The sequence below is a fragment of the Sparus aurata genome, chromosome 2, assembly GCF_900880675.1.
Source record: "Sparus aurata chromosome 2, fSpaAur1.1, whole genome shotgun sequence".
NCBI classification, from domain to species: Eukaryota; Metazoa; Chordata; class Actinopteri; order Spariformes; family Sparidae; genus Sparus; species Sparus aurata.
In genome coordinates this window covers 13,765,253-13,785,168 of record NC_044188.1, presented here as the reverse complement: position 1 = coordinate 13,785,168, position 19,916 = coordinate 13,765,253, and the positions used below count along the sequence as shown (strand labels likewise).

General features: G+C 43.0%; 2 protein-coding genes across 4 annotated transcripts in view; one reads left to right on the top strand and one right to left on the bottom strand.

The window, feature by feature from the left end:
• The window catches only part of ift80 (intraflagellar transport 80 homolog (Chlamydomonas)), a 40,773-nt gene extending 27,833 nt beyond the window's left edge, over window positions 1–12,940 (top strand). For all 3 annotated transcript variants that reach the window (XM_030393563.1, XM_030393555.1, XM_030393546.1), the window contains 12 exons: window positions 693–872; window positions 2,840–2,958; window positions 3,773–3,847; window positions 4,406–4,569; window positions 4,656–4,720; window positions 7,017–7,152; window positions 7,250–7,397; window positions 8,433–8,604; window positions 10,751–10,840; window positions 11,406–11,578; window positions 11,683–11,806; window positions 12,250–12,940. In XM_030393563.1, the coding sequence (XP_030249423.1) occupies window positions 693–872; window positions 2,840–2,958; window positions 3,773–3,847; window positions 4,406–4,569; window positions 4,656–4,720; window positions 7,017–7,152; window positions 7,250–7,397; window positions 8,433–8,604; window positions 10,751–10,840; window positions 11,406–11,578; window positions 11,683–11,806; window positions 12,250–12,360 (1,557 nt within the window). In that variant the 3' untranslated portion in view covers window positions 12,361–12,940. The remainder of the gene's footprint in view (window positions 1–692; window positions 873–2,839; window positions 2,959–3,772; window positions 3,848–4,405; window positions 4,570–4,655; window positions 4,721–7,016; window positions 7,153–7,249; window positions 7,398–8,432; window positions 8,605–10,750; window positions 10,841–11,405; window positions 11,579–11,682; window positions 11,807–12,249) is intronic.
• A 4,517-nt stretch (window positions 12,941–17,457) lies between these two features.
• On the bottom strand, window positions 17,458–18,736 carry c15h3orf80 (chromosome 15 C3orf80 homolog). The gene has a single exon (XM_030393600.1). The coding sequence runs from the start codon at window positions 18,250–18,252 to the stop codon at window positions 17,587–17,589; it is 666 nt and encodes a 221-aa protein (XP_030249460.1). The 5' UTR covers window positions 18,253–18,736; the 3' UTR covers window positions 17,458–17,586.
• Between the last annotated feature and the right edge of the window lie 1,180 nt (window positions 18,737–19,916).

Sequence of the window (19,916 nt, the reverse complement as noted above, 5' to 3'; positions counted from 1 at the left end):
TGTGGAAAGGTGGATGTTGGGGAAGAACAAAATACTGGAAAAGGAGAAAAAATAAAGGCTTCAAATCGAGAAAAGGGATACCTGAGGGAAACGGGGAAAGATGAGAGAGGTATCCTTGTCTCAGAAACTGTTAAGGGGCGCATGTTGCACAGTGGTGTCTTTCTCCATCCCCAACAGTCATCAGCGCAGTGGATTTTCTATTACTTTGTGTCTGTAAGCCCCCCCAGAGCCCTACCTTCTAAATCCTTTTCTTATAAAAAGAAGGGAGAGGTCTTGTTAATCAGCTTTTGGCTTCAATTTGGGGGCTCGTATATAAACCCTCCCTTTTCCTCCCCGTACCCCTGCCCCCCATGTATGTAATAGATGAGGATAGCAGAGTGTATGTTTACGAGCGCGAGTGCTGGACTTGGCAGGGCCGAGCGCTACTTCAGTGTCTCACAGTTCATCACAGCTCAATGACTGACTGACTGGGCCCCTGTCTTTCTAGCAGAGTTTACATTATGTCCACACACACACTTGTGTATACGCACTCACTCATACACGACTCTTGACTCTCACCGCCTCTCTTTTCTAAACTTCTCATTGTTTCTGGTTCCTAAGATGTCCGCCCAGGTAATTGTTTAATACTGTAGATAAATATCTATAGCCATTAACTATATTGTTCTCTCTTTCCCTGCCCCCCTCTCCTCCAGTGGTCCTATGCGTTGGAGAAGCCCAATACAGGCAGCGTGTTCAGCGTGGCCTGGTCTGCAGACGGCACCCAGCTGGCCGGGGCTTGTGGCAACGGGCATGTCATCTTTGCCCATGTGGTGGAGCAGCATTGGGAGTGGAGGAACTTTGTGATCACCCTCACCAAGAGGAGAACCATGCAGGTAGAGACACACACATTAGGATTAGGTTTCTGCTCCTTTTCAACCTCAAAAGTCAATTTAGTCTTGTCTGAGGACTCAGCGAGTCGAGGGAAAAATGTCAAACTTCCCTCCATTTTACCTGCACCCAGAGCTCCCCTCTCATTTTCCAGATCGATAAAGAGAAGAGGCTCACAGACTCAAATCAAACTGTCAAACTAGTCACTTCTGATCTAATGTGAATCGAGATTATGTTACTGTATTGCTTATTTCTTGTCTCCCCTGTTATGGAAACAGATTTTAGTGTCCTGTTTAACTGTAATAAAAGTTTGCGACTAGGCCGCCATTTTATCCGCATTGAAGACAGATGAGCCAACACCAACTCTCAGTACGTTGCCCACTGGCTGCACTGCTTATGCTGCGTTCCAGCCAGGAATTGAAAATATCCGACCTCATACTCAAGTACAACAGAATACCACAAAAGTCTGAATTCCTACCTGTAAACTAGGGTCAAATCCATCTACCCAACTAAAAGAAGAAGAAGCAGTCTGAGAAGGGGTTGGATGTATTTTTAGATGACAATATTTGGAATAGGCTAGTGTATTGAATATAAAAGATGATTCTATTGATTCTATAAAATTCTATGAAAAGATTTCAAGCAGTGGTATACTCCCTTAAGTTCTAGTTATTTTGATGAAATAAAAGAAGTGACAAAACAGACAAAACAATGAGACTGAATCCCGTGAATCTAGCCAAAAGGCACCGTTTTATGCATAGGCAAGAAAATTGCACTGGAAGTCTCTTGATTCCTGGTCCATTATAAAAGTTGAGGTTTTACAAGTTAAAGGTGTCTTTGATGGTTTTCAGATCACTAAAAATCAGTGGATCTGTGAGGAAGACTATGATTTTTCTTACAAGGCAAACAAACAAAGCCAATCTCAATTACGTCAGCATAAGAAGAGAATTAAAATGTGTTGCACTGCCACAGGCAGACAGTAAACGGATGAGTGAGTATGCTATGAAGAGAAGCAAATGTTTCACAGACCTTGACTAGTTGTGGCCATATATTAAAGCAGGACCCTCCCTGTGTGCCAGTGTGCAGCCCTGCAATGACAATGACCAGCCTGTGTAGCTGCCTCTCTTGCTCCACCGTTCTCTACTGTTTAAACTCATTCTAACCACAGGGTAGCATTTACACGCGGTTAACACACCCAAATGTACACATACACACACACTTGTATACTTTCAGACGGGGATACACACACGCACACCTACAGAAACAAGGTCATGCACATGCCTGTATGCCAACACACACGTGTGCTCATTTGCCATAGACGTCTTTACCAAGTGGAGTTTGTGTAAACCAAACAAAGTCGGGTCATCAGCCATTTATTTTCAGCCTCGCAGGCGCTTTCTGTCTCCCTCCTCCCCCTCTCCTCCTCGCAGTCCTTTTTAAAAGTGCACATCTGCCAGTGGTTTGTGAATCAGCCAGCTAAATTTACCACCTTGCGGTCAAATGTTTTTTATTCCTGGTTGTGTTGCATGTAAATTTGGCCTGCTGGAGGGAGCAGAGGAGGAAGATTTGTAAAGCTGTAAAAATAACCCCACCTTTCACCTGGTGCTGGAAAGGGCCTTTTCATTCATTCACAGATGGAGCTGGAGGGAAGTATTTATCTATGCAGGTGAAAAAAAGAGTCGCAACCACTGCACGCACACACTTAAAACAGTAAAAACTGCTTTCTCTGACCACAGTTTCCCTACGTATACTTGGACATACTGTCAAATGTTTCCTGTGTATATTAAGAATAAATACACTCCAATGTGTATGTTACTGTGTTCACCACTCAGTTAGTGAAGCCAGTGTCTCCCCTTTGTTGTTTGCCTGTTTAAATGTAAAGTCTTTGCTCAGTGCTATAAATTGTATGCCTGTTTTCATCCCTGCTCTTGTTGTTGCACCTACCTCTTCATCTTTTTGCCCTTCTCTGCTTCAGGTCAGGAATGTGATGAATGATGCAGTGGACGTACTGGAGTTTAGAGATCGAGTCATCAAAGCATCTCTGGCGTACGGTCATCTTGTGGTCGCCACTTCCCTCCAGTGCTATGTCTACAAGTCAGTAGCCCACGCCTCCTTCCCTCGTGCGCTCTCATTCTCGTTCACACTGCCCTTGAATTTTCTCATCTTATGAATTCAGTATTCTTTCACACATGAGGGTTTTGTGCAGCACATACTCATCTTTTACATCCAAATACTGAGGCAAAATAAGCCTGAAAAATGTCACCCAAAATGTTGTCAAAGAATGGGGAAAAAAGTGGAAACACTACAATACAGGAGTACTGGTTGAAAAAACAACTGCATTTGAATATAATGCTGAATTATACTGGTCTCATGTTATAAGATGATGTTGTGTACATGGTGAATTTGGTAAGTTAATTTGAGGTGTATAAAATGGTCAAAAATGTCAATCCGTGTTTCCAAATGCCCATGATGGTGTCCTTAAATTTCTTGTTTTGTCTGAAACCTATGTCTAACCCACTTTACTGTCGTAGAGAAGTAAAGAAGCCAGACAATATTCACAATTTAGGAGCTGGAATCAAATCATTTTTTACTTGTTTTTTTTATTGAAATATGACACAAACCAATTAATTGATTGTTAAAATGGTTGACAGTTAATTTTGCAGTTGACAGCATTAATTGTCACAGCTCTGATCGAAGTCTGTGTCAGGGCTTTTTTCTCTTCTCTATACTCTGCATATTTATCTCATCTCCTTTTATTGAAATTTCCTTTAATTTGCCTTCCTAGTCTTGTTTCTTTCGTCTTCTCACCTCTGCACTCGCGCCAAATGTAACACTTTTGTTATTAGATGTTTGTGTTCTCACAAATCTTTTCTGTGTATGTGTGTTTGTGATGTCTCATCCGTGCCAGCTCAAGAAACTGGAACACTCCGCTCATCTTTGACCTGAAGGAGGGAACAGTGAGCCTCATCCTGCAAGCAGAGAAGTGAGTTTCTCTTTTCCAGGAGCAGCATAACAAGAGAGCGAGCAGGCTGTCTGATCGTCTGTCAGCTTCTCTAATGCTTCATTACTCCACACTGACCACTCATCAAGCATCTAACCAAGCACACACACACACACACACACACACACACACACACACACACACACACACACACACACACACACACACACACACACACACAGGCTGTACTCCAGCCCTGTCATACAATAAGGCTGAGAGTGAAACCACTGGGGGAAATTAGATTAATATGGATAGCTCTTGTGCAATACTCCAATGCCGTGGCCCTGACACTCACCATACAGCTAAATAGATTACTGGCTATTCAGAGTTGAGTTTGATGAGTCTTTCTGAGTAAGTCGATGCTTTGTTAATGTGCATTATGTGTTTAAATGACCCAATCGTATCAGTTTATTAACTCGACTCTTCATTCTTCTACTCTTTAAAAGGTCATCTCCTCTCCCTCCTTGCTCCCTTGCCCTCCCCATTGTATACACAGTAGACTTACTCTGCTCTCATCCACTGCCTCCTCTTGTTTCACAGACATTTTCTGCTCGTGGATGGAGCAGGGTTGTATACGTTCTCCTATGAGGGTCGGCTAATATCTTCACCCAAGTTTCCCGGTATGAGAGCAGACATCCTTAACGCACAGGGCGTCTCGCTGAGTAACGACACCATTGCCATCCGGGACAAGAGCGATGAAAAAGGTGATGTGGCTGCCATCACCATGATGGTGAGATACACTGAACAGACGTTGTTTTATACTTTGTTTCTCTGTCCTTCTCCTTACCAGTCATTCTCCTCTTTGACGCCTTGACCGGGAAAGCCCTTGCCGATGGGAAACCCTTAACTCATAAGGTGGGTAGTCATTTGCCCTTACATTGACCTGATCTGTTTCAACAACAAGGAGGTGCTCCAGTCCTGTTTCTTTGTCTTCATCAGCAATTTATGTTCACCTTGTACCTACATTTTAGCAAATGTCAGACCTCTTTTATAGGACAGTGTGCAGCATAAAGGACTTTGTTCTTCAGCAATCTGACAATCATAATATCAGATCGCTATGATCAGCTTGTCATCTTACTATCATAACAGTCACAGTAACTTGTCAGAATGTGTTGGTATTTGTGTTTTCCTTAATGTTTATAACAATATGATATCTCAACTGAAGAAGGATTGGAGACTCATTTGATTAGTTGCACTATTACACACAGCCAAGTTATCTATGACACATACTCATACTGTAGATCACTCATGGATATCTGCTTTAACACATGTTTATAAATCAGATTCCAGACCAACAAAGCAAAAATTAGCTGGTTTAGTGATTATCTGTGAAGATTTTAAATAATTTTAGTAACTTAAATGCAATATAAGGAACTCAAAGCTGGTTTGAAAGGGATGCTGTTATATGATCTACATAAGTAACAGGACCATCAGCGCAAAGGTTGACTACCTCTAAATAATTGTTGTAGTTATTCTTAAGGCTGCCAGACTGTATTCTGACTTTTCTAGTTTGATAAGTAATCAAATTAAAACTTTTTTTTTTATGGGATGTGAGGATGAATTGATGAGACTCACAGTCTGAGGAAAGAAGCGGCTCAGTAGTCCTGTGGTATCGCCATCATCATATTGTGTTCAAAGGGGCTACCAGAATCAAGAAAAACAGTTACCTGTAGGTTCCTTAATGACAAGCATTGTGGAGATGATAACATATCGTTAGAGCTCTTGATACTTTACAGTACTAGTGGCATCTGGCTATACCAGAAATTAGCACAGTGAAATTGATTTGTGTGTCGTTTCAAATGAGGTGCTGCTGGAAGCTTGGTGGCATATTGAACTCAAAATGTGGGTCATGTGACGTAGCTAATATGATAGCTTGTTTCAATTTAGACATTGCGGTCTTGTCTGTGTCCACAATGTTCAGCACCAGCATCAATACAGTTTGCAGTTTGTGTGCGAATTTGTGTCAGAAGTTTCCCATAGCTGATCCAGTCTGCGTGCAGTTTCACCTCTGTTAGCAATTTTCACTGATCATTCTGATTGCAGTGAAAATGATTTCATTCAAATTGTTGCTGTTGTAAATGCTTGTGTAACCAGCCTAAAAGTGATACTTGGTATCTAAAGAGTTTAGTGGATGTTGTAATATTTTTGCCTTTTCCATGCCAAAAAACACAGAGTAAAACTGTGTTGGCATGCCTAGCTTTTATTCAAGCACTATTCAGATAGGTGACTTTACTTTTACTCCAGTATGACTTTTGGTGACTACGCTGTTAGGGGGCTAGCTGACTCTTAGCAAAGAACATTATTTTGTATGATATTGCTCTGTCCAGGAGAGGCTCAGTGAGATGACTTCAGTCATTCTCACTCCCTAAAAAATGAAGCAGATTGTTTGAAAATGTTGACAAGGCATTAATCTCACCTTTTTTTTGTCTTGTCACAGCATGGACTATGTTGGGAACATTTTCCTTGTGCTATAAGATTGATGATAATTTTCCCATGTCTTAAACAGACATCTGATGTGGATGCTGACTTTTTGTCTGAGTTAAGTAAAGGTAGTGGGTGATTATTTGCCCTAATGATTCAGGGTGTTAGGTTTTATCTAAATAGATCTGTGAGGGAAACAGCCTTTTTTTTATTTTTTATTTTTTTAGAGTTTCTGTGCTCAAACAAATAACCTATATCCAGAAGTTGGATAAACAATAGAACCCAGGAATAGAATGGATGAATATCTTTGGAGTCAGATTAAAAGGGAAAGAGACAAAAAGAAGGAAAGAATTAGAAGCGAAGGAAAAGAATTGGAGGTAGCAGGACTCACTGTTTGTCAGCAGGGCTTCGTCTGCCAGTACTCCACAGCTCCAAGACACTGCAGCAGAGCCAGCTGGCTCTGGCCAAAAACACACACACATTCACTTACATACAGGTTTAGACACACATATCCCCGCTCCATGTCACTCTATCTCTCGCTCTCTCTCACTCACACACACACACACACACACACACACACGCACACACACTTGGCAGAGAGGCTGCTGGTCACGGTACAAACTGCTCTCCCCCTTTTCCGTTATTTTCCGGATCTTTTGTCGTTCCTCCATCACTCACTCCTCTGTTCCCTCTTACCTTTGTGCTTGTGTGTGTCATTATTCATATGTAGCTAGAGGTGGTGGAGGTCGCTCTGGACCAGTGTGGCCCATCCAATGAAAGGAAGATTGCCCTGATAGACAAGAACCGTGACCTTTACTTGACATCCGTACGTCATCTCGGACGGGAGCCAAAAATCTGCAAAATTGGTGAGACTGGGAGAAGGAAGCTCTTTTAGCAACATGTGCAGTGACTCTAACTAATGTTGGGGTTGCATGATCGTTGTGTGTGTGCTCTGTCCTCTAGGTAGCATGGTTCACAGTATGGCATGGAATGATGCTGCCAACATCTTGTGTGGAGTCCAAGACAACCAGCTAACGGTGTGGTACTACCCGAGTGCTGTCTTCACTGACAAGGACCTGCTGCCAAAAACACTGTACATGAAGGATGGCAGGTAGACATGTACAGCTCTTAACTCTCACTTTTATGATGTGTTGTTTTTTTGGTCATGGAAGAGAAGTTGTAGAAAAAGATGTATAAGTAAAGCTGCTGTCCCCGTGGTACAACACATAGCGCTTTAGGCATAGCTCTTCTTTGCCAGCAGCTGTCAGACTGTACAATACTTCCTGCCCGAAAAGTCCTCAGCTTCAGCCAGTACAGGAGGTGCTAAGGCATCCTGAACTACTTTTGCATGTCTCTGCTGCACCAATCTGAACATTTGGTTTTGTTTTTATTCGTGCTCATGTTGTACACACTGTACTTTCCTTCATTTCTTGACTGTCAGTGGTTTATGGCTTGCTGTTGTAAATTTTTACACACGTGATGAATCAAGCTTTGCAGTTGCGGGCTGTTTATGCCGACACAAGCCTCAGTTAGCGTTGCTATTTTTCAGAGTTTAATGTTTTTTTTTTTTGCTTTTACTATTTTGGTGTTCCAGCAGCCTGATTGCATCATCAGAGTCATTAAAAGGTCTTTTGTTCTTATGCAGTGTGCAAATGGAGAACACCCGATACTAAGTGGCAAGAGCTAATAAATAAACAAATACAAAGACTCCACTCATATCTGTGATGGAAGGCAGGTTGGACCAAGTACAGTGAGCGTCACAAAAGCAGCACTGTCAGTATGTTATTTCATCAATTCAGCAAAATTGTACGTGTGGTAAGCGGCCACAAATTACTCTGCCACACACAGGCACACGTATGCAAAATGGCAAAAACTGCATTTTGAACAAGTAGATCGTTGTGTTCCTAATTAGCACAATCAATCATCCTCCACACGTTAAAGTGTGACATTTTTACATGGTTACAACATATTGCATCACCCTTCACGTGTTATTAAACAGTTTGTCTTTTTATCCCCACATGAGTATTCAAAACAAGAACACTGAGATTGTTCAGTGTTTCTGTGACTACAGAACTGTGAGGATGTGGTTACATATATTTGTTCTGACTGGTGTGTTTGTGTGTGTGTGTGTGTGTTCCCTTGAAAGTGAGTTCAGTCGTACACCCAACATTCTGAGCTATGTTGGCACCAAGGTGACATTACGCCAAGGAGATGGTTCTCTGGTGTACAGCAGTGTACCTCCCTACCCAGCTCTCCTGCATGAGTACAGCACCTCTGCACGCTGGGAGGACGCACTGCGCCTCTGCCGCTTCGCCAAGGTAAGACACCTGCAAATCTTGTGCTGAAAGCCACATGTTAAAATGTTTCAAAATCGAAGTAAGCTACTGGAGCGGAAAGACACTAAGAAGGTGCACTCCAGAGCATGCATAAAGTCACATCTTTTGGACTGTGGCGGAAAATGTGACCTGAGTCATTCAAGCTTGAAAAAAAGAAACATGGCGGCAGCGATACTGTTTAACCAGTTGCCGTAGTGGTTGTTAGATTTTTTTCTGGGAGCAAGGACTACAGTGGCCAATAGAAGGATATATTAATGATGTTAGGTTTAATGAACGCAGTAAAAAGACGCAAACTGAAGCCAAGTCATTCTCATCACAATGACAACAAGAGAAGCCTTGATCTTTTCTGGCTAACGTTACCACAGAAATAAAGAGGAAGCAAACGCTGACGCTGACGTTGGTGATCTGACATCAGGCTAACTCCTCCTGATGTAGCGTTAGCTAACTTTTATACAATAACCTATGTTTTGCTGACGTTGGCATCAAATGTGACATGTCTGTGAAGAACATGGCATCAAATTGATGTGACTTAACATCGAAATGTTGCCTTAAACAAACATAGGTGTCTTTGGTGATGACGTTAATGGTTATGGGGATGGAATAAACAAAATGCCTTACACATGGTCAGAGAATCCAGGTTCAGGTCCCCCAGCAACATCTTTAATCATTTTTGTAAATTGCTTTTTCTTTTTCAATATGGATGAACCCAACAAGTATCACACATTAGTTTAACAGAAACCGGAAAGTTGACTGAGGTTCATCTGGCTACCACGCTTACTCATCTGTTATCGGAGCACAGAGTGAAAATGGGCAGGAATTAGAATGGGTTAGTTGTGCCAGAGAGGAAATCATCAATTTGAACTTGGCTACATCTGCTGTAATATCATTCTCGCATCGGTGTGGTATACGTGTAAGATACCCAAACAAAAGTATACCCAAGATGTATGTAATTAACCTCAAGATAGGGTGACATATCCTGCTGTCTTGGGTTCAAGCACAGTCCAAGGTCCTGTGCTTTGTGTCACATGCATACATGTATGAGAGGGAGTGAGACAGTCTGAAATGAGAAGGTAGCAGACAGGTTTATGGGAGCAGACCAGCAGGCTTTAATTAGCCTTCAATTAGCCTGGTGACACCATTTACCGGATTTAGCCCCGTAGACCTCACTCATAAATACACACTCGGTGACATGCACGTGTAAACTCTCCACATGCATGAACACATTCTGTACACTATTAGGCTATGTGTTTGCTCAGGCGATGATGCAATAACCACAACCCTGGAGAAATGGACGGCCAGTAGTAAGACGAGGGTGGGACAAAAGGGATTAGGGAGAGGGACTGGTTTTAAGAGCCTCCCCCCCCCCCGAACTTCTGGTAAAAGTTTGGTGGCAGCGGCTTTTCCCAGAATCCCAGTCCACGTTGTCAGTAAGCCTTCACCTGGAGGGAGTTGATGTAATAGTTTGGAGCCATGCACACAAACATGCACACATAGCAGACAGTATCACTATGATGCTGGCAACCAACAGAAGATTTGGCCTGAAGTTGTGATAGGTAGTCCAGTTTTTGTATCAAGTTTATGACCTCAGGCAGTGGCTGACAGTGTTATTTGTTGTTTCCAGCAGTGGTTTCCGATGAGAGCTGTTTGTCTTGGTGATGGATACTGATTAAAGGGGGGAACGCAGAGTGGAGACTCCAGTGTGAAGTTTGCTCAACTGTTGGCCAATTGGTGGTTAAGGCTTCATTTTAATGAATGCAGCTGCACAGAATAAAGTGGTGACACATTAGATCACATTCATTGGTGTTGCGTACGCCGAATGTTTGTGTTTGTTTTTGCGTGTGTTGTCCTGCATGACTACATGAGGCCTGCCAGGATATGAGCAGGATGTAGAGGGGACTGTAGAGACACCATCATACCCTGTCCCTGCTTTATTATATCCTTAACCAACTGACTTTTTATTTTAGATCAAACATTCAGGACACGTCTTAATAGAAGAGACATATGCTCAGATGATAAATATCTGTATATGTTTAAAGTTAGTGAAAAAAAGGAGGAAGTCTAAAAAATCTGTCTCCAGGCCTTTGTTACATACTGCCTCTGATCTCATAATTTATCTCATAATCTATAGGACCAGTCTTTGTGGGCATGTCTTGCTGGTATGGCTATGGCAAACAGGGAGCTGACCACGGCGGAGATGGCCTACGCTTCTATTGGAGAGGTAAGAGCATTTGTTAAAGGCAGGTTTAGGTAAAGATACACACATTTTCTTAATTAATTAGAAATTCAAGGATTAAGAAAGAAGAATTAGATTAGAAAAGATCAGTGATAACAGTATAATAAAAAACGTTTTCATGTTCACTTGAGGTGTTTTTTGCCCTTTACGAAAAACACCTTTCCCAAATGAGTTCTGATTTAGAGAACATTTAACTCACACGGCTGATCAGATGTATCCGCTCCAAGTGGAGAAAATGAAGCTGCATTTCCTGTCAACGTCTTCCCAGCTATAGGTGATAAAACATGGCTGTTAGTAGCAACAGTTACATGGGGAGCTATGAGGAGACCAAAAGAATAATCTCAGTCTCATCGGTGATGAAAGATCGCAGCCATTTGCGATGGAAAATAGCAATGGACCTGTTTTGTTTTTTTTTGTTTTCCTTTGTTGCACATTTCAAAAGTTTACTTCAAGTTCACTTGACAATTAAACAGAAACACGGCTTAAGAGGTCAGTTAATAGGTATCTCTTTCTTCCTGTCTCTGCATATCCTCTCCCTCTCCTCTTATAGCTACCCAGGGTGCAGTACATCAACTTCATAAAGCAGCAGCCATCTAAGGAGTCCTCTTTGGCCCACATGCTGATGTTCAGTGGTCAGGTCCAGGAGGCTGAGGCCACTCTGTTACAAGCTGGTCTCATCTACCAGGCCATACAAGTCAATATTGACCTCTTCAACTGGGAGAGGTACATGACAGTGATGATATCTCTCATCCTCTTCAGGGGAATTTTTAGAAAAATTTCTAAAATTAGGTTTGAGTGATGGATGTGGATGTGCATCTTGTGTCCAGGGCACTGGAGCTGGCAGTCAAACACAAGACCCATGTGGACACGGTGTTGGCCTATAGGCAGAAGTTCCTACAGAAATTTGGCAGGAAGGAGACCAATAAACGATTCCTGCAGTACGCTGACGGGGTAAGTTGGAACAGTCTGTCTGCTGCACTGCATTAATTGATTAGGGAGGCGAATAACACAGGGAGGGTGTCTTTTTTATAATTGTTTCCGACAGGTTATCAGCATGAACTTACTATAAGGAGTGCCTCCAGTTGAAAAAGGTTAATTCTAAGGAGATGCATAGTTCTCTGCTGTCCAATGGGAAGAGTTTAAAAAACTAAACCAAAAATGGAGTAAAGTTTAGATGTTGGAGCATCACTGGAGTGCCTCTCGCTGCAAGATATTCCTCAGAGTTATCACCATCAAGAGGGGGAAAGCATTAAATCACGCCACACTATTCAGGCGCCCAGTGTGATTCCCTCCTTAACATGTAATGTGAATAATTAACTGCTTCTTTACTGATCAAAGCAAGATACAGTGTCTTGTCTTATCTTGTTCATCTCATCTTTCCGTCTCTGTGCCAGGTTGAGGTGGACTGGGAGAAGATCCAGGCAAAGATAGAGATGGAGTTGTCCAAAGAGAGAGAGAAGGCTGCTAACGCCTCCGTGAGGAGCAGCATGGCCGTGCGACGTTGATACTCAGGGGACCTTTTGTCTAAAACATCAGCTTTGCAAGAATCGATTCCCATGTGTTTTTGACATTTGGTGAATATTAGGTGGTTTGGCCCGCGCCCACAGTAATAAAAATGTTCTGTACTTGAGGTACAATGTCGACCATTAGTTCCAAGTACATTAACTTCAAGTGAAAACAAAAGGGAACATTTGGATGTGGAGGCCATAAAGAATATGACACTTGATTTTGATTGTTACGCTACAGTCTTGTCAATGTAAAACATGCACAATATTGTACACAGCATTCTGTTACTGCGGGTGGATAATTTGACTTCTGATAAGAGTATCTGTATTTCTCAGCAACAGCACCATTATGGCCTTTCTGTCATATCAGCCTCTCGGTGATATCAGTGTGACAAGTTCAGAGTTGATTGTTATCTTTTAGATGTGCACGAATGTGTTGCTGTGTTTCTCTGTCTGTGGCATTTGACTGTGTTTTTATATGTATAGATATTTTTACTGTTTATATATTCATAACATTGCCTCCTGTAAAGACTAAACTGTTGGTGAATAAAACAGATAGATACTGTATACACCTCTTTTATCCTGCTTTCTCTATTCATTGTATTCCTTTAACGTCTTGCTGCTTCAGTGGTGTCTTTGAGATGTTTTTCCAACGTTGCACTTCCACCCAAAGGGTATTTCTCGATGCATGTGTGTGTTTTAGAGTTCAATATATCTACAGTGTGTGCTTCTCTTTGAGTTATTCTTGTATTTCCTTTTCTGCTGAGGTGTGAAACCAACCGCTTGCAATGCAGCTCCACCCCCTGGTTGGCAGAGGGCCAGTACATCAGCAGACCATTATAGCCTATCCATCTCCTCTAGTGGCCCAGAAGGGACGAATGACGGAGAAAAGCCGTCTCAGGGCTCTCCAAAACAAAAACAACTGATTGACCATATCACGATCGTGTGGACAGACACGGTAGAAAGTGAGTGGCAATTATCCCTGAAACTGTGAGCAGCCACAGATGCTGAAACATCAGAGAAAACGGAGGAAAATCTATCAATGGGTTCATTCTCTCTCACTGTTGCCTGTTTTTTCCCCTTAAGCTACCTGCACTTTTAGCCGCTTCCAGGCTCTCTCTGACTCACTGTCTTTCGCTTATTTTACTCCCTCCATCTGCTTTCTTTGGAAACCTGCTCACCACATGATAAACCGTAGTCCTCCAGACCCAACACAACATTAATCTATGAAAAGACTTATCAGCGAGGAGTCGGGTTTCACATGCATTACCACTGAGAGCGGCCACACACAGTGAAAAATAGAATTGAAATGAATGACGCACTTCCTCTTGAACTATACAAAGCACACTACACACTAGACTACCACATCTGTAGATTAAGAATAGAAAAAGTCTCATTTCGACGAATTAATCTCAATGTTTCATAATTTTAAAAACTACACAGCACAAAACACCAGAAAGATTCTGCACTTTTATTGAACCACAGAGCTGTATTCCCACATTTAATGACTTGCAAGTTCTCATTTAATAGATTGATCCCAAAAATACACTTCCCGGATATGATGTAGAATTTATGAGGACAATAATGCTCATTGATTTGACCTTAAACGTTTATCCCTCCTTTGGACCCGTGAGCAACAGAATTACTGGATCGTTGATGCAGATTCTGATGTTACTTACACTCAATCAATTTTTATGTGAGCGTGTGTCGCCACTGTGTACTCAGCTCTGTGTTTATCTGAGGGCATGTCTGCTTTTATCGGTTCATGTCCATGTATACATTTGGATTAGTAATATGTACTTTTGAGGAGAACTGTCTTTCCTGGCAGACAGACGTCCCAGCCTTACGTGATCTTTTTAAAGGAACAGTTCACCCATAAATGAAAATTCAGCCATCATGCACTGGCCCATATGCAGGTGGAACGTCAGGTGAGGTTTTGTAGTTTCAGAGCATAAACAGAGTTTCAGTATTCTCCTAAACAACTGAAGTAGATGGGGACTTGTCTCTAAAACACACACGAAAAAAAAACCTTAAACACAACATAGAATGACTCAATACAGCTCATCCGGCCTAATCGAATTCTATGGAAGCTCTGAGATCCCAAACTGATTTGAAAAGACGTTATTTACAAACTTGGCTCAGCAGCTACAAAAAAAGCTTTTGGTTATAAATTGGGATCTCAGGGCTTCTGGAGACTTTTATTATGCCTGATGAGCTGTATGGAGCAGTTTCATTTTCCACACTTAAGATTAAAGATGTTTACTGTCACGCCAGTATCTATACATGTTCCATTATGTATAAATGTATGTACATGAGACAAAAATAAAATTACAGAATGTAAAGGCAACAAGGGAGTTTTGTTGTTGTGCAAAGATAATAAGTGTCAAATAAAGCAAAATGTTATAAAAATAGCCATCCCATGCGGTTGTCCCCATCTCCCTCAGTTGTTCAGGGGAATATTGCAACTCTGTTTTGCAGAGAGGCTTCAGAAATGTTTTGTGGACTACAAAACTTTACCTTCAGCTCTCCGTTGGTGTGAGGGTGAACTGTTCCTTTAAAATGCAATGACCGTGAAGGAGAGAGTGAAACGCAACATTCACACCTCATACGCTTCGAGCAGCACTCATACGTGACCTCCTACGTCTCGGGGTCACATGCTCCACCTCATCTACCCATCAGTGGGTTTTAAGCATGAATTTAATGCTTCTAAGTGCAAACCCCACCCACCCACAATGTTCCCTCCGGAGAGCAAAGCCATCAGTGCTCAGTAGTGGCTCTGCCATCACGGACCACAAGTATTGGATTACAAAAGCCACCACAATCAGACTCAGATTTAAGAGGAGCTCAGGGTCTCTAATTGTGAAGTCTGGGTTTGTGGCGCTTTAGCAGCAACTCCTTCCGTATTTTAATCTCTAAACATCGGACAGAAAGTGAAGTGCTACTTTTTGTGGGGATTAAGGTTGCTTTGATATTACTGCCTCTTATTACACTCTCCTAATGAGTGTACACTAGTGCTTCAGATGGTACATAACCGCTCTGGAGCTTCTCACATAAGTCAATAAGCTGAGGGTAACTCTGTGCTTTATATCTGCTTAGAATATAAAAGAAGCATTAAAGAATTAACAGGTAAATACATATAAATTATATATCAGTTGACCGATATATCCATATCCATATCAGTGTACATGTTGTCGCTATCAGCTGACATGATAACTTTTGGTTTATAAAAGCACAATGCAGAAAATGCTTGGGGTGATCTATCGTTATATCATTTTTAGTTATGTTTATCTGTATTAGTGCACAGACGTTATTGTAGACAACTGGTGATTTAGTTAATCTGTAAACTTTCCTGATGCCGTTACATATTTTTGTCACAAGTGTTCGATGACCAGATTTGAGAGTTCCCTGCAAAAAATGTGTGTATATCAGCCAATATATGTATTTTTTTTCTTACTTCCTGGTATCAGTATCAGCATTGGCTCTCAAAACTATATATCCGTCGGGCTCTATTTATATATGCTGACAACACTACCCCATTCAGGACTTGTAAATAAATTAGTTCATTCATTTGATGTAATGGAGGTTAGAGCTGAAGAGATTGTTGACAGCTACCAAATCTGAATATTTGTGTTTTTTCCTGAGCTTTCCTTGATGGTAAACTTAATATCATTGTGTTCTGGACTGTTTGTTAGACCAAACAAGCTATCTGACACTGCCATCTTGGTCATCTAGGAACCTATGGTAGACATTTACTAGACTTTTGACAGGCTATCCGTTAGTGAAATGGTGAAATGAGTCATCACTTGCAGCCTTAATGGAGATACTTTTCTCCTCTCGCCTTCTCTTTTGGCCTGGGACCCACGATGTGCTAAGTTTTCGACAAGTCTGAGCCTGAGAGAGGATATAGCAAGTGTGACTGCTCGCCACACACAAAGTCAAAGTAATTTCTGATGACAGATGAGCTCAATCTTGTTGCATAATGAGGCATTTTAATTGACAGTTATTGGCAAGTATACCTATATCTTTAACCCAGGTAAACGGCCGTGAATCCTGATGCGATGACACTCGTTGTCTCATCAGTCAGAAATGCAAATTCACAGGAGGACAGTTACACGCTTGTGGTCAACACACAAGTAGGAGTGAAGGTTTTGTCTCAGATGTCTCATGTCAGATGTCCCTCCGTCTTTTTATTTCCCCTTTCCTCAGTCTGAGCTGTGCAGGCGTTAGTTCTGCCCAGGGGAGGCCGCGTTTGTGATCTTGTCTGACATGCTATCATCCAAATACAACTTTGTTTCTTGGCAGCTCACACCCCATCAGCATGCCAGCTGTAATCTCTGCCATTGTTATTTTTTTTTTATACCATGGATTCAAAAACCTGGGAGACACTGATACATAAAGCCTCAGGGCAGCATCTTTAAGGAGAAACCCCCCCCCCCAAAAAACTGCACATCTCTGCTGCAGCTTCAGCTTGTGCAGTATTAGACATGGCTCAGGTCACTGATAAAATGCTCATCTGTCAGCCCCCTAGAGAAGTGTGTGTGTGTGTGTGTGTGTGAGAGAGAGAGAGAGAGAGAGAGAGACTCAGTTTGAGAGAATATTGCTTTCATGCTGATAAGCTGTGGGCTGAATTAACTGGCTCTAAAGCTGCCTGATAAAAATGTCTGCCCCAGAAAGTATTAAAACATTGACATCCCTCCCTTCAGCACACATTTCAGGTCACCGAGAGGCAGAAAAAAATCTAAATATTCTCTCCTTTTGCATGCAAATTCAATCAAGATGCAATAAAAGGAAGATGGGGGTCTTGCAGCATATTTAGCATTAAGACTAAGAAAAGGAGGAGGACTCTGGAGAAGAGGAGCGGTTTCACGGAGCCACTTAAAATTGAAGTGCTGAGGTTAAAAAAAAAACAAAAAAAAAAAACTTAATGCGATTGTACCGGAGCCAACGAGCTGCCCCCCCCCCCCCCCGTCACAAAAGAGCCTCGATCTCAGCCTCCTCCGCTCCACTTTATAATCTCCCTTTTTTTTTTTCTTAACCCAAGCGCTCGTTTTGCATACAAAAGGCGAGTAATCCCCCATAATCTTACAGAACACGTTCCATGTTTCGCAGCCTCCTCCTTTTATTCTTAACATTCAGGATTATAACTGCACTTGAGTTTATATCTCTGCAAGATAATTACCCTGATTATATTCAAATGTGAACGCTGTATTGTCTCAGTGCCGCCGGTCACACAGAGTTCCGACATGTCCTTGGGCTGTGTTGCGGTCCTGACACCTCCAGGACATCCCGCCTCTGCTCGCCGGCTCTCGGTCCCGCGGCTCTCGTCCTGCCCTGACCGCCCCTGTCGCTCCCCGACGACAGCAGGTTGTCGTCGGATCGGTCCCTGTGCATCTCCTGCATGCTCTCCTCGTACGTGGGCAGATACTTCACCTCGTCGTAGGCCGGCAGGTTCGGGGAGGCGAAGTCCCCGAGGCTGCCCTCCGGGTACCGGTCCAGCAGGGAGTCCTGGGACGCCGACGCGTTCCCGTGGAAGAGGGAGGGCTCCTCGCTGCGGTCGTTGTGCGGGTTCCGGCGGGGCCGCGGGCAGATGATCCGCTGGATGAAGTAGCCCATGGCGAAGAGCAGCAACAGGATCAGGATGCCCGACAGCTTTTTCGTGAACCAGCCGACGTTGTCGAAGAAGATGTGGATGGGGAGCTTGCAGCAGCGCACCGCCGAGCTGGCACTGCCGTTCCCGCCGACGATGGGCGGGCAGCACTGCTGGCCGTCTCCGCACTGGACCCCCCCGCAGCTCCGGTAGGCTTGACAGGCGGAGAGCAGGCATGCTGACAGGAAGGTGCTGGTCGTCCCGCGCGGTGTCCCGCCGCCGCCCGGCCCACCACGGGGCATCATCGCTGGATCTGGAAAGTAATGTGTTGCGTCTCCCGTCCCGTGATGTCGGCAGTCCGCTCAGGTGTTCGGCCACAGGTCCGCGTCTCTCTCCAGCTGTGCACCGATCATCCGCTTACACAGACACTGCAGCGCCGAGCGGGACAGCACGGCAGGTGCCCCCCCGCTGAGGACGACCTGTCTGCTGCTGCACGGGCGAAAGGAGTGGAGCAGCATCAGTGTGTGGAGGGAGCAGTGATGACAGTCATGAATAATCTTACATCATTATTACGTGAAGACATTTCTCTCAGTCCTCCAGCGTGTTCTGATGCCAGTGCGACCCACAGATCTGGTCCCCATCATCTGAGCCCCCCCTAAAGAGATGTGTGACCCCAGCCACCTCATATCAATAAACCCCCCTCAGCTGAGTGCAGGGTTTGCTGCAGAGCCCCATGATTTGTGTTTGGTGAGATGAGATGCATGTAGGAGGAACTGAGGAGCACAGATGGGAGAGTGAGAAGTCATTGTACTGTGTTTGGATAGACTGTGAAACCAAACTAGTTCTCATTCTGCTCTGCTGAAGCACCAGCACTGCACCAAAGAAATACTTTATTACAAGCAAATAGTAGTAAATGTTATGAGGTAAATGCACTTTAAGTATGGGAAGTAAACACAGTGCAGGGCAATAGTCCCTGTGAGTGTTAAACACCTATTATAAGATCAATGCGTAAGTAGCATTTAAACTATTTTATGTGCTATTGGTAGATGAATCAGACACAGTGAGTTGCAGTACAGTGCTACAGTGTAGAGATACTTTAAAAAGAAAAGAGTAAAAAAGTATTACCATCAAAACAGGCAGAATGGCCCATTGCAGAACCATATACACATTATTAAATCATGAATATCGATGAATTCATTTACATATCTGTTTACAGCAGATAGAGATTGCGCTCATTTCAACTACTTCATGTCGTCCTGTGTTGCTTCGAGGAAAAGTTCACCCAAAAGTGAAAATTCAGTCATCATCTCTTCACCCTCATGCTGATGTAAAGTCGGGTGAAGTTTCGTCGTCCACAAAAACATTTCTGGAGCTTCACGGCAAAATGGCGGTGTAGTGTTCTCCTGAACAACTGAACTGGCTGTGGAATGTTTTAAAATGTGAAAAAATACCTAAAAATAACAACCAAAAAGTGAGATGCATACAGCTCATCCGGCATAATCCAAGTCTCAGGAAGCCCAGAGATCCCAAAGTGATTTGACAAGACGGTCGAGCTCAGCCACCCAACGTACGGGGTGTGCGCTAACGTCTTTAGCTCAGCAGTTAAAATGAAGGTTTGGGTCAAGGTTTAGGTATGTTCAAATCAATTTGGGATCTCAGGGCTTCTGGAGAATTCATTTTCAGTAGTTCAATACTTGCCTTGCAAAATGTAGTGAAGTAGGAGAATAAAGTAGCATTTAAAGGAATAACTCAAAGTACCTCAAAATTGAGTTGATGTACTTAGTTACTTTCCACTGCTGCTGACCATTAAGCAAAGCTCTCAGATAAATATAGTATTTCCTTTTGAAGGAGCACAAAGTGGAAGTAAAAGACACTCAAATTTGTGCGCGAGTACAGTACCTGAGTAAATCTATCAATCCACCACTGGGGGCCTGTGACCCTCTAGAAGAGTTCTGCGTGGACACAGATG